Source organism: Puma concolor, chromosome D2 (genome assembly GCF_028749965.1).
Source record: "Puma concolor isolate L17-30 chromosome D2, mPumCon1.1.hap2, whole genome shotgun sequence".
NCBI lineage: Eukaryota > Metazoa > Chordata > Mammalia > Carnivora > Felidae > Puma > Puma concolor.
The window spans coordinates 55629163-55643518 of NC_141677.1; the positions used below are offsets into that span (position 1 = coordinate 55629163).

General features: G+C 38.1%; 1 protein-coding gene and 1 long non-coding RNA gene across 6 annotated transcripts in view; one reads left to right on the plus strand and one right to left on the minus strand.

Moving 5' to 3' along the window:
• The window catches only part of LOC147576087 (uncharacterized), a 33921-nt gene extending 20724 nt beyond the window's left edge, over positions 1-13197 (plus strand). For both annotated transcript variants that reach the window (XR_015241749.1, XR_015241748.1), the window contains 3 exons: positions 7352-7576; positions 11848-11959; positions 13076-13197. This is a non-coding gene — a long non-coding RNA (uncharacterized LOC147576087). The remainder of the gene's footprint in view (positions 1-7351; positions 7577-11847; positions 11960-13075) is intronic.
• LOC112854424 (cytochrome P450 2C21) overlaps positions 1-14356 on the minus strand; it is a 47363-nt gene that overhangs the window by 10488 nt on the left and 22519 nt on the right. For all 4 annotated transcript variants that reach the window (XR_015241747.1, XM_086680421.1, XM_086680420.1 and 1 more), the window contains 6 exons: positions 14050-14212; positions 12076-12225; positions 9875-10035; positions 7926-8099; positions 6928-7069; positions 3311-3498 (listed from right to left, as the gene is read on the minus strand). Coding sequence is in view for 3 of the 4 variants with exons in the window: in XM_086680421.1 (XP_086536547.1) it covers positions 3311-3498; positions 6928-7069; positions 7926-8099; positions 9875-10035; positions 12076-12225; positions 14050-14212 (978 nt within the window). In the remaining variant the exon portion in view is untranslated. The remainder of the gene's footprint in view (positions 1-3310; positions 3499-6927; positions 7070-7925; positions 8100-9874; positions 10036-12075; positions 12226-14049; positions 14213-14356) is intronic.

Sequence of the window (14356 nt, forward strand, 5' to 3'; positions counted from 1 at the left end):
CTTATAAGACTCTGTGAGTCCATGATTATGGGTTGGGAGGCACAAACACAGGAAACTCCATGAAGCCTATCAGGGTACGACTGCTTGAGAACTGCAGGTGGATAACACATGTTGTGCAGTGATAGAGGAACTGAGGTTCCAACCCAGCTAGGATGGAAAGAACTTTCTTAGCACCTCAGATGCTAAGGCAACCCCAAACTTCTAAATCGTTGGACTAAGGAACTCACATCAGACTAAGGGCCATGCACGAAGACTAATTTCAGAATTGAAACCAATCCACAACGGAAGAGTTATAGTAAGCCTCACAGACTGAAAAGCATCTGTCAGTAATTTAGCTGCCTGCCAAAATAAAAGTCAATGCTCTTTAAAGGAAGACAGCATAATCCAGACTCCCCACAAGGCATCATTCAAAATATTAAGCATATAATAAATCATTAAACATGTGAAAAAAGAAATGTGACCCAAAATTAAAGAAAAAAAATTCATAGAAACAGACCCCATAATATCCTAGTTGTCAGATTTATCACATAAGAGCTTCAAAGCATATGAGTGTATGAGTGTGTGTTTAACAGACACAGAACAGTCCATCCAAAAGCAACAGAGTACATGTTCTTCTCAAGCACATGTGGAATATTCTTCAGGACAGATAATATGTTAGTGCACAAAATAAGCATTAACAAAAGGCAGAAGATTAAAATCATATCAAGCATTTTTTCTGACCACAGTGATATGAATCTAGAAACATGAACAAAACTGAAAAATTCACAGATTTGTGGAGATGAAATATCATGCTACTGAACAACCAATGAATTAAAGAATAAATCAAAAGAGAAACACATACCCTAAGAGAAATGAAATGGAAATACAACATACTGAAGCTTATGGGATGCAGGAAAAGCAGTTCAAAGAGGAAAGTTCATAGTAATAAATGCCGACATCAAGAAATATGAAAAATCTCAAACAACTTAACTTTATGCCTCATGGAACTAAAGAAAGAACAAATGAAGCCCGAAGTTAGGAGGAGCAAGGAAATAACAAAGATCAGGGTTGAAATAAATGAAATAGAAACTAAAAGAACAATAGAAAATACCAATGAAACTAAGAGCTTGTTTTTTGAAAAGAAAGATAAGCAAAACTGACTAACCTTTAGTTAGTCTCACTAAGAAAAAAGAGAGGACTCTATATCAGAAATGAAATAGGCTATTACAACTGATACCACAGAAATCAAGAGAACATGAGACTGCCATGCATAATTATACACCAACAAATTGGACAACCTAGAAGATATAGATACATTCCTAAAAACATACAACATACCAAGACTGAATCACAAAGAAATAGAAAATCTGAACAGACCTATTACTCTGATTGAATCAGTAATCAAAACTCTCTCAACAAACACAAGTCCAGGACCAGATAGCTTCACTGGTAGATTCTACCAAATATTTAAAGATGAATGAATACCAATCCTTCTCAACTCTATGTAAAAATAGAAGAGGAGGGTATACTTGTAAATTCATTTAGTGAGTCCAGCATAATCCTAGTACAAAAACCAGACGAGGATATCACAAGAAAAGGCAAATATCTCTGATGAATAAAGATGTAAAAATCCTCAGCAAAATCTTAGCAAACTGAATTGAAGTACAATAAAAGGATCATATACATAATCAAGTGGGACTTATCTTGGGGATGCAAGGATGGTTCAACATCCACAAACCAATGTGATACACATTAAAAAATGAACTATAAAAACCATATGATTTCAGTAGATGCAGAAAAAAGCATCCGACAAAATTCAACATTCACTTATGACAAAAGTTCAACAAGTAAATAAAGAGGAAGTGTACCTCAACATCATAAAGGCCATATATGATAAGACAACAGCAAACATCATACTCAATGGTGAAAGGCTGAAAGCTTTTCCTCTAAGATCAGGAACAAAAGAAGGATGCCCACTCTCACCACTTGTAACGTTTTTTGTGTTTTTTGTTTTTGTTTTTTGAGACAGAGCATGAACGGGGGAGGGTCAGAGAGAGAGGGAGACACAGAATCCAAAGAAGGCTCCAGGCTCTGAGCTGTCAGCACAGAGCCTGACATGGGGCTCGAACTCACGGACCGCAAGATCATGACCTGAGCCAAAGTCAGATGCTTAACCGACTGAACCATCCAGGTGCCCCCCACTCTCACCACTTTTATTCAACATAGTATTACACGTCCTAGTCTAGAGCATTAGCAAGAAAAAGAAATAAAGGGCATCCATACAGGAAAGAAGTAAAACTGTTACTATTTGAAGATAACATGATATTGTAGATCTAAAGACTCTACCCAAACTGTTAGAATAAACTGATACAAAATCAATACACAAAAATCTGTTGCATTTCTATACATTAATAATGAACTATAAATTAAGAAAGCAGTCTTATTCACAATGGTATAAAAAAATCTAGTAATAAATTTAACCAAGGAGGTGCAAGATTGTACACTTAAACCTGTAGGACACTGATGAAAGAAATGGAAGAAGACACAAATAAATGGAAAGATATTCTGTGCTCATGGACTGGGGAAAATTAATATTGTTAAAATGTCCCTATCACCCAAAGCCATGTATAGATTCAATGCAATACCTATCAAGATTCCTATGGGATTTTTTCCAGAAATAGAACAAGTAATCCTAAAATTTGTATGGAGCCACAAAAGATCCTGAATAGCCAAAGAAATCTTGAGGAAGAAAAACAAACCTGGAGGCATCAAACTTTGTGATTTCGAACTCTGTTACAAAGCTATAGTCATTAAGACAGTATAGTGTTGGCATAAAAACAAACATGGATAAATGAAACAGAATAGAGAGACCAGGAATAAACCCATGTATATATGGCCAATTAATTTCCAACAAAGGAGCCAAGGTATACAATCAATAAAAGATAGTCTCTTCAATAAATGGTGTTGGAAAAACTGGGCAGCCACATACTAAAGAATAAAACTAGACCCTATCTTACACCGCACACAAAAATTAACTCAAAATAGATTAAAGAATTTCACATAAGACATAAAACCATAAAACTCCCAGAAGAAAACATAGGCAGTAAGCAGCCTGGGCAATGAATACTATGAAGAAAATCCTGTGGGAGTCTAAGCACTATTACATATAAAATTGTATCAACAGAGTAAAAGGACAGAAGCATGTAGTCATAGGGTAAGATGCCTGGGTTATGACTGTGCCATGCCTGTAGATGGTTATCTATAATCCTACTATTGTGATGGTTGATAACCTGAGATTCTTAAGGAGTAGTACAGATGAAATATCTCTCACCTTGGGAATGAGGTATTCTCTGAACTTAGTGTCCTGAGTCACTGAATGGGGCAGACTGTTGGGGACGAGGTCAATGAATCTCTGGATCTCATGTACCACAGCATCTGTGTAAGGCATGTGGCTCCTGTCCTGCATGCAGGGGCTCCGATGTCTGCCAACCACACGGTCAATCTCTTCCTGGACTTTAGCTGGCAAGATAGGAATCAGAATTTATGTGAAATGAAAATGTCTTTTGGCTTAATCTTCTTATCATGGTTACATTGTGGTAAGAGATTGGGCGAAGGGAAAATCACTTATGGTTACTACCATAGGGGGAAAAAAAAGAAATAATTTGTTTCCTGGGCAAATTGGGATCTCATTAGAGACTTAAATATATGTACATATAAAACATAATTATACCATGAAATTCAGCTCTGATTCTCTGTTTTGTGTACTTTTGTTTGATAACTCAAGGATCTATGATCTTGAAGGCTCACTACAGACCATGCTGTTTAACCACTTTGTGTATGCCAGTATTTTTAGAAAAAATTTTTAAACTTTATTTATTTATTTTGAGAGAGAGACTGAAGGAGGGGCAGAGAGGGAGAAAAGAGAGAATCCCAAGTAGGCTTCATGCTGTCAGTGTGGAGCCTGATACAGGGATCAATCCCAGGATTCATGAGATCATGACCTGAACCGAAATCAAGAGACACCTAACTGACTGAGCCACCCAGGCATCCTCAGTTTTCATTTAAAGTATGTAAGTTCCAGGGGCGCCTGGGTGGCTCAGTTGGTTAAGTGTCCGACTTCGGCTCAGGTCATGATCTCACAGTCCGTGAGTTTGAGCCCCGCGTCGGGCTCTGTGCTGACAGCTCAGAGCCTGGAGCCTGCTTCGGATTCTGTGTCTCCCTCTCTCTCTGCCCCTCCCCCGTTCATGCTCTGTCTCTCTCTGTCCCAAAAATAAATAAACGTTGAAAAATAAATAAATAAATAAATAAATAAATAAATAAACATTAAAAAAAATTTTTTTTAAATAAATAAATATGTAAGTTCCAAGAGGGTAAGAACTACCCAGTGCCATAGATGCTTAATAAATAGAACTGAATAAGATATTTGATTCAGCATGTAGTAACAAGAAGTTAACATTTATTTAGAATGCAACATATGACAGGCATGTTGTATGACATATTACATTACTTTATAATTCCTCAAAATAGGTCTATGTGTTAGGTATTACTTTATGTGTCTTAAAAATGAGGAAACAGGTCCATAAAAGTAAATATACTTCTCAAGGACACCCAGGTATTACGTGGTTTTTCTCATTTCCAAACCCACAATCTTAGCAATTGAATAAGATTACTGAAATTTATGTTATGTTAATTGAAATGAAATTTATGTAATTTATGTTAATGAGTTATATTTTTCCTTTATTTGCAAAATATATGATACATAGTTTAAGTAGGACTACTCATTAGTTAAAACAAACGTTTATTAACTTTTTCTTACGAGGGAGACGCTCTATGAATGTTAGGAAGCATTATCATCTCCCTTAAACAGATGAGGGGCCAAGATAAGCAGAGAGATAGTCATGAGTTGAGGTCACACAGCTACTTACTAGTAAAGTCAGAATCCAAAGCCACTGTAGATAGTCTATAACCCATTTTCTCCAGTACCATGTTGCTACTTTGGTCAAATGGTATTTATCTACTACCTGAAGAAGGAGTCTTTGTTAATGGATTATGTGAAAATTCTGTGGTTTGGTAGCTATCAAGAAAACTTAGGAATTTTAGAGAAGTTTGAAGTTTTACCTTCTCAGGTTGAGAGGCTGGATTTTTATCTAGAAGAGAGTGATTATATAAAGTGGTTAGGAGCTACTTGTAAAATCAGAATGCTTAAAAGAATGGCACAGTAAGGGATGAAAATGGGAAGAAAAGAAAAATACAAACGGATGTGATGTAAGAAAAAATGAAAATGGAAGCAATGTGGAAATACTACACAAAAAGGGCTTTTGCAATATACACAAGACTTAAAGGTTTGGAGAAAAATGTCTTGGTATTCATAGTCATAGTCAACATAGGTCTAATAAGAGTTAGTGAAGTTATTTGGCTGAAAGCGCGTCACTCAAAGGAAATAGTGCCATTATATCGCACAACGTATGAAAACGGGAATTTTGAGGCTATGCTTGTAAATTGCATCATTTGGAAAGCAGTTATTCTTTATAATGGGAGGACAGAAGGACCTTCAACAAAGGAGAAAAATCTGGTGATGTCATGGAGAAAAGCTTCCTGAGATGTAACTGTACTAAGAGTGTCTTAATGTGCCAAAGCACAGAACACTATACAGTAGTGAAGGAAATATCCTCTGAGATTAGCACTCAATAAAAAAAAGGAGGAAAAATGGAAAGGTATTTGCAAGAGAAATCATATTTGTGAGGAAGAATTTATTTGCCCAAAAGGGTATATTTGAAAAGAATTTATTTGAATAAAGTTTTATTTAGGGAGTCTCTTTGATAAAGAAAGATTGTAATTTCGTTGAGTCAATCCTTACACTGCAAATTCATTTGAGAAGAAATATCTTTTGATATAGGCTCCTGGGTGGCTCAGTCGCTTAAGCGTTGGAACCTTGATTTTGGCTTGGGTCATGATCTTGCAGTTTTGTGAGTTCGAGCCCCACATCCGGCTCTGTGCTGACAGTGCAGAGCCTGCTTGGGATTCTCTCTCTCTCCCTCTCGAGCCTTCTCACTCTCTGTCTCTCTCTCTCTCAAAAACAAATAAACTTAAAAAAATATCCTTTGACAAAAATACATTTATCTGGACATGGAAGGCATGTCAAGTGACATCTTTTTAGAGAAAGCAGAAGGCTGATCCTTTTAGATCCTAAGAAAACTCTGCTTATTGCATCTGTCCCAACACAAATCAGGGACATTCCACCACAGCAGGGAAAACAATGGCCTCTGCCCTTCAAATTTCTGCTGCTGTTTAAATATTTCATTATCTTTTTGTACTATAATTGAATTTGAATTTAATTTATCCAATGACAGGAAGATGTACTAATGATGGAAATATTTTTTTAAATTCTTTTAATCTTTATTTTTGAGAGACAGAGAGAGAGAGAGACAGACAGACAGACAGAGTTCAAGCAGGGGATGGACCCAGAGAGAGGGAGGCATAGAATCCAAAGCAGGCTCCAGGCTCTGAGCTGTTAGCACAGAGCCCGACGCAGGGCTTGAACTCACAGCTGTGAGATCATGACCTGAGCCAAAGTGGGACGGACGCCCAACCGACTGAGCCAACCAGGTGCCCCAGAAATATTTTTTTATTTAAATGTTTATTTATTTATTTTTGAGAGAGAATGAGCGGTGGAGGGGCAGAGAGAGAGAGAGGGAAAGAAAGAATCCCAAGCAGGTTCCACACTGTCAGCTCAGAGCCAGACTCGGTGCTCAATCCCACAAACTGTGAGATCATGACTTGAGCAGAAATCAAGAGTCAGATGCTTAACTGGCTGAGCCACCCAGGCGCTCCTAATGATGGAAAAATTTTCCTGTGCATTGTCTAGGCAGGTGAAGAGCGGGATAGTTGTCAGTGTCGCCTTCTAATGTCTACCAGGAATTTCATCCTGCCCATCACCTGTGACCATACCTGTGACCTCTGGGTGCTTCAGCAGGAGCAGGAGTCCATACCTCAGGGTGGTGCTCGTTGTCTCTGTTCCTGCACTAATCACATCCCAGACAGTAAAGATCAAGTTGTCCATGGTAAATTCAGACTGTTTATTGTGTTTTTCCTAGAAATAGTGTGTTAGAATTACTTGATAAATGAAAGAGCCTCAGAGGTAACATAACTCAATATGACACCGTTATCTGGTGTGAGGGCTACAGTTAAAATATACTCAGAGTTATAAACTTCCAACAAGCCCTTTCTGATTCTTCACTTTCTCATCCCCTAGAGTTGATCAGTTCCTCTATAATTTCTTTGAAACATAATTTTTCTCAAGTCCTCACTGCTACTCACTGTCCATTCTAGTATCTAATTACCTATTTTATAATGTCTGTTTTTCTCATTCAAGCCTCCAGAACCACCCATCCCCCACAATGCAGCTATATTCCCAACCTCATCAGTCATCACATCCATGACAGTTGCTCAGTTACAATCAAGATCACCTCTCTGAAAGTTCCACACACTTAATCACTGCACTTACCGTTCCCTGGACCTACTTTATGTCTGTTCATCTAAGCTATAGTTTCTTCAAAACCTACCTCATCTGTGAAGATTTCCTAGTGCCACTCCAAAGGTAAGCCTTTCTAGATTCCTATCTGTTCCTGTGTTCCCTTATCTGTTACATCTTCCATTCTCAGAACTTACTTGATGAAGGATGATTATGTTGTGTATCATTTATCTTAAATGTGTGTGTATTTCAGTCTGTTCTCAAATAAAAAAAACCAGCTTTCACATGATAAATATAAAACCTCCTAAGTCACTTTCAGTGAGAATTTAGAAATATCTCGAGATACCCAATGATTTGCACAATTATAGGTTATGCAAGCAATTAATACATCTTCAGTATATCCCAATTTCACTGGGAAGAACAAAGCTAATCCATGAGTCTCACCAACCCACAAAGATAAAGGGTCACATTATACCTTCTCTATTTTGATCAGGAAGTAGTCAATAAAGTCTCGAGGGTTACTGAGGTCCAGGGATTCTTGGTGTTCTTTTATTTTTTCCACAATAAACTTACATTGGTTAGCAATGTTTTTAAGTAACACATTGTGACATCCTGGAAAGTGTATTAAAAGAGGAAAAGCATTGCAGAGCTGAAAGAGGAAAGAATCACTCATTAATTCACTCAGCAAAGTTCTATAGGCTCATATTATGCATCAGACACTGAGTTCTATGCTGAGTAGATAAAGGTAAGACACGCTTCCCTCACTAGAACATACTTGGAACTTGAAGGAGAGAGAACTGACAAAATGTTCGGAGTTAGAGTATGCACAAGTCACAAAGCAATTTCAGAACCATTTAATTTCCCAACCATAACTCTATGAAGGAATCCAGGAGTATATCACCTCTTCCAAAGGAGAATACTAAGGTTCAGAAAGGTTAGTCAACCATTCTAAGACACCAAACTAGCAACAGAGCTAGAACCTAGTGTTCATCCTGGTTTACTTACACATATTTCTACAGCCCCCTAAAAAAGTTTGCAGGGCTTTTTTTTTTTTTTTTGTAATTAAGAAACTACATCAGAAAAATTAAAGAAATGGCTAAATTAGCTTATTTTTATTTAGGAGTTTTATACCTTTAAGAATGTGCACATTGCCCTTATTTATCTGTCCATTGCTAGTCCTAGAGTGTATGGACTCTGCTCTAAACAGTACTTCACGACTTAATACCGTTGTTAGGCACTGAAGCAATTTATTCAGGCTGGTAGCATGTATCCAACTAGACAGAGAATTGAGAAATCTAGATTCTGGGTCTAGCTCATTCCTTGCCTCGGCTAGGCCATTTTGGAAAATATGCTTAATATCTCTGGGTGACAGTTTCCTGGTCCAAAAACGAGTAGATGCTTTGTTCTCAAGAGTCCTTTCCAGGTGGAACACATCATAACCTTTTGATCCACACAGAACTTTAGTTCTTAATGATCATACAACATAAGATACTAACATTTTCTGACACTCTACTATAGTAAGACATACGTTTGACATCACCACCTTCTTCGTCTATGGATATAAAAAAGGTTTCTCAAAAAAATACCTTGCTATAATTGATGAACTATACTACATTTCTCTATTACTATATTTCATGTTTTAAATTTCATTTCAATACATTAAATTGATTTGATAAGTCACTAATTGGCTACAAATGATAATTCGATAGACATTACTTTAGCCATTTGGAAATAGGGCAAAGGACCAAGGTAGGCATGAGTGATAGATTACCTAGAAAATTATTTCCCATTTATTTATTTATTTTTATTTAAAAAAATATTTGTTTTAAATGTTTATTTTTAGGAGAGAGAGCATGCGAGTAGAGGAAAGGGGGAGGAAGAGGGAGACACAGAATCCGAAGCAGGCTCCAGGCTCTGAGCTGTCAGCCCAGAGCCTGACGCGGGGCTCGAACTCATGAACTGTGAGATCATGACCTGAGCCGAAGTCAGATGCTTAGCCGACTGAGCCACCCAGGTGCCCTGATTTTTTTTTTAAGTTTATTTATTTATTCATTTATTTATTTGTTTAGAGAGATCGTGTGCAAGTGGGGAGGGGCGGGGGGGGGGGGGAGAGAGAATCCCAAGCAGGTTCCACAGTGTCAGCACGGAGCTTGACTCAGGGTTCGAATCCACGAACTTTGAGATCATGACCCGAGCCGAAATCAAGAGTCAGATAACCCACTCAGTCACCCAGGTGCCCTGAAAATTATTTCCCATTGAAAAAAAACCTTGGCTGGGGGCACCTGGCTGGCTCAGTTGAAAGACCATGTGGCTGTTGATCCAGGGGTTGTGAGTTCGAGCCCCATGGTGGGTGTAGAGATTACTTAAACACATTTTTTAAAAAAACTAAAACAAGAATAAAAATAAGGAGAACGTTGACATTACCTGTATCCAGGAGTTGCTTGAAATTAGGAGGTTTTCATGAAAATAATTTATCAAGATTGAAAATTTCTCATCATCATACTCAAAACGATTCTGGAAAACAACGGAGCAGATCACATTGCAGGAAGCACAGCCCAGAAGGAAAGTAGGATCACAGGGAGATGCTAAAACAATAAAAGTTAAAGGTTAGAGCACAATTTTCATATAAATCTTAAGTTGACTGTTTTAAACAATTAAGAAGGGTTAACTTCTGGGATTTTTTTTAAGTATAGGAATTCCCTGGACATGTGATCATCACTATAAACTCAACATGCCTAAAATTTATTGTGCTTCCCCAAACAAAGCTGTCTACTCCAGTCTATTTATTTCCCCCCAAGTGTTCTCCTTGGGGAACTCCCCAAGAGTTCCCCCAAGTGTTCCCCAAATAAGAGCCACAAGATAATTCACAAGAATTACTGGGCACAGTCTGGATAAGCATAGGTCGGGAGCATCCAAAATAATGGAACACTGTACTAGTCTGTTAATAATGTTCTTGATAAACATTTATAGATTAAACCTGTAAAAATATTTAATATATTACGTTGAAATTTTGCAAAACCATATGCGTAGTATAAGCCTCACATCTGTATCCCTCTTCTGCCAGGTTTCCCACCCGTTCTTTGTTGATAGACATCAAAAGTCCAAATGACAGTCATTGAAACTCTATTGCCACCTCCAGAAATTTATTCCAAGGAAGAAAGAAGTGCAAATACTTGTAAAAATGGCATGTTTAATATTAATAGCAGGAAAAAAAAAGGGGAAACAACTTGTCTGGACAATATATAACATTGGTTAAAAAACACAATGCCGGGCACCTGGGTGACTCAAATGGTTAAGCACCCGGCTCTTGGTTTTGGTTCAGGTCATGATCTCGAGCTTTTGTGGATTTGAGCCCCGCGTTGGGCTCTGCTGGAGGCATGGAGCCTGCTTGGGATTCTCTCTCCCTCTCTCTGCCCCTCCCTTACTTGCGCACTCTGTTTCTCTCAACATAAATAATAAACTTAAAAAAAATAATATTGAAAAAAACCCACCATGTAGAAAATAGTACTATAATGGGGCACCTGGGTGGCTCAGTTGGTTAAGTGTCCAACTTCAGCTCAGGTCATGATCTCTGGTTCATGAGTTTGAGCCCCATGTCGGGCTCTGGGCTGACAGCTCAGAGCCTGGAGCCTGCTTCAGATTCTGTGTCTCCTTCTCTCTCTGCCCCTTCCCTGTTTATACTCTCTCTCTCTCTCTCTCTCTCTCTCTCTCAAATATAAACATTACAAAATTTTTTAAAAAGAAAATAGTACTATTTCCTTAACAGTGTTCTTGAAAAATATTTAAATATTGAGGTTCAAAAACCATATATGTCTTAGGATCCTGATCTTATTCCTTCTCTGCCACGACTCCTGTCTACCCCTTCGTCTTCCACCTCCTCTCCCAGTCTGGCACGTGCATACACAAATACACACACTGAGCCAATTTGTGCTACCGAGGCTCACTCCATTCACATCCATAATCCTCCAGGTGAGCTATATAGCAGCCCTAAGCACTGAGAAGGATTTGGCATGAATCCTAGTGCTGAACCACTTGTGCTTTTTTTTCTCCTGATTTTACTAAGATATGACTGACAGCACTGTGTAAGTTTAAGGGACACAGCATAATGACTTGACATATATATACTGTGAAATGTTTGCAATGTTCTCAAGAAGTTACTGGAGAAATTACTTCATTTTTCAAGTTATTGTGGCCAAAACTACTAGCTCATTATCCAAATCCTCGTTCTCCTTGCTTTTCTGTGCACACAGAGAACCACATGTCACACTGCGTCTTAGAGCTGGTATGGTCCTGAGACTGAGTTAAAGCCCATGGAATGTCTGCCATTGTCATACCCAGCCTACTGAAAACCTTATTTGCTCTTTTCTTTGTTCTTTGCTCCTTCTGCTACCCTGCAGAGAGATGAATCCTGGGTGATACTAGATGCCATGTGGTGAAGATATCAAGGCTCCTGTCAACCTGGTGCCTGAAAAGGCTATTGTGCCAACCCCTTCACTTCACTACTGTCATGTGAGCAAAAAGTAAACTTCTATGGTGCTTGAGCCATCAGATTTCTCTGTAGTCTATTTGAAAGAGCATATAGTCCTCCCAAACTATTACTGTTAAATACGTAAAGAAATACACACCATTGGTTTTTTTTAATGCTTCCACCAGATACAAGGCCTCCTCTTGAATTCTGTCTTCAATACTCTTCTTCCCCATGCCCATATTCCGCAAAACCATGAGGGAGAAACGCCGGACTTGCTTCCACTGCTCTCCGTTGCTGAAAATAATTCCTATCAGAAAAAAAAAAAAAAAGAGAGGGATGCCTGGGTAGTTTAGTAGGTTAAGGGTCCAACTCTTAATCTCAGCTCAGGTCTTGATCTCAAAGTCATGAGTTCAAGCCCTGCGTTGAAAAAAAAAAAAAAAAGCCTCCTTAAAAAAGAGAGAGAGAAGAATGACCTCCATTGCCATCAATTCTAGCTGAGTCTTTATCTCAGCAAATGATAATGACACTTAAGCAGGAATGTAACTATGGTGTGGTGCCAGCCATAAGAATTCCAATGAGCCCTGCTTAACCTGCTTTCTGTTAGCCCAGCCTCGTATCTGTCAAGACTCTGGGTTTTACATGTTACTTAACTCTTCTTCTCCATCTATTAGCTCCTTTAACCTCAGAATAACTCTGTGAACCAAGTGTTTTGTCTCCATTTTACTGGTGATCATGGAGGCAAAATGCTAGCTCTGTGGACCACACAGCTAATACATCATGGTGACTCCAAGTTGTAGGTGAAATTTTCAGGGCTGATTTTTGTATGTTGTAAGTGAATTGTAGGAGAGGCAACAAAAAGAGTCAATTCTCAAGAGAAGGAGAGAGAGCACTTGTGCACTGGAAGGAAGTTCATGAAAATCTATTCCTCTGATAAGAGACACAGCCTCTGCCCTCCTCATTTTAACATTTCCCTTCTGTGTGTAATGTCTCTGCCATGAAATATGGTTTTAACACCAAGGAAGGTCAATATCAGACTTCTGGAAGCCAACACAATATCAGGAGAAAAAACAATTCTCGTAGGATATTTGTCCATAGAGATTTTAAAGAATAGTGTAGAGGAGGAAGTGACTCCATTCAGGCCTTATCTCTTTTTACAGGAACCCAGTGACCCACCAGAGGACTGGACAGTTTAAGGCCAGCTCCAGAAACAAATGGAAGACAGTTCAAGTACTTAATATAAAAACCTTTTTAAATTTCTTTTTCTTTCCTCCCTCCCTCTTTCTTTTTCTTTTTCTTTCTTTCTTTCTTTCTTTCTTTCTTTCTTTCTTTCTTTTTCTTTCTTTCTCTCTCTCTCTCTCTCTCTCTCTCTCTCTCTCTCTCTCTCTCTCTTATTGTTGGTCCCCTAGCAACAACTCAGTTCCATTTGGTTCAGCCACCTGAGAACCAAGTGAACTATGTGCCAGGTACTGTTCTAGGGCCTCTTCATATAGAGATAACATATGAGGAGGATCCTATGACCAATTTGGATTTAAAAAGCTTTTTCTAATATCACTCTCAATCCATGTGTACTCACTATGTGTTTTTCTATAATCCTCTTTCCAGAGCTTATCTGTGTATGTATAAGGATTGTATTCTATTGGATTCAAATATTTCTTACGCCTTTTTTTTGAAGAATAAAAGATTGAAGTCAAGACTGGGAATATTTCAAATCTATGCTGGTTCCATGCACACTATTCAAGTTTCCTAAACTAGTCTCTTGGCAACCATGACTCAGGCCAAAAAGCAAAATGTTTGGTGGCTAGGATAATTGAGTCATTTTCCTTCCTTCTTTTTCTGTCTCTTATTATCTTAACTGAAATGAACATTATCCTAACTGGCCATATTTTCAAATGAACACAAATTTATAGCACATTAATGGTTAGGTGATTTGCTTTCATTGCATTTTATGTTTCATGGAGACACCTTGTCACTTTCCGAATCTAAAATATGGATTAATGATCCTTTATGGAAAAAAATGTTGGAATTATGATATTTTCATAGGCTTCTCTAAATACTTACAATTTCTCAATCCCTTAGTTTATAAGTCTTTGCAACTTACAAACCCACATATGTTCCCCAAATGGAGACATACCTAATCCCTGGACGGATTTGTCCAGCACTGGGAAAGGGCCTCTGCCAGAAAACACCTCACTCTGATCAATTAGAGCTTCCTTTACTGCTTCATATCCGTATATCACCACAGTGGGCTTGATGCCAAAGTACACAGTGAACACAGGGCCGTAACTCTCTGCTAGCTGGGAAAGCAATATAAGGTACAGGAGTAGTGAGAATTTCAAAACTAAAAATGTAGATAAGTCTCTTTACTCAAGAGATATTTTATACTCATTCACCTAATAATAAAAGATCTCAACTTCTAGAACTAGTAACTTAATCACATT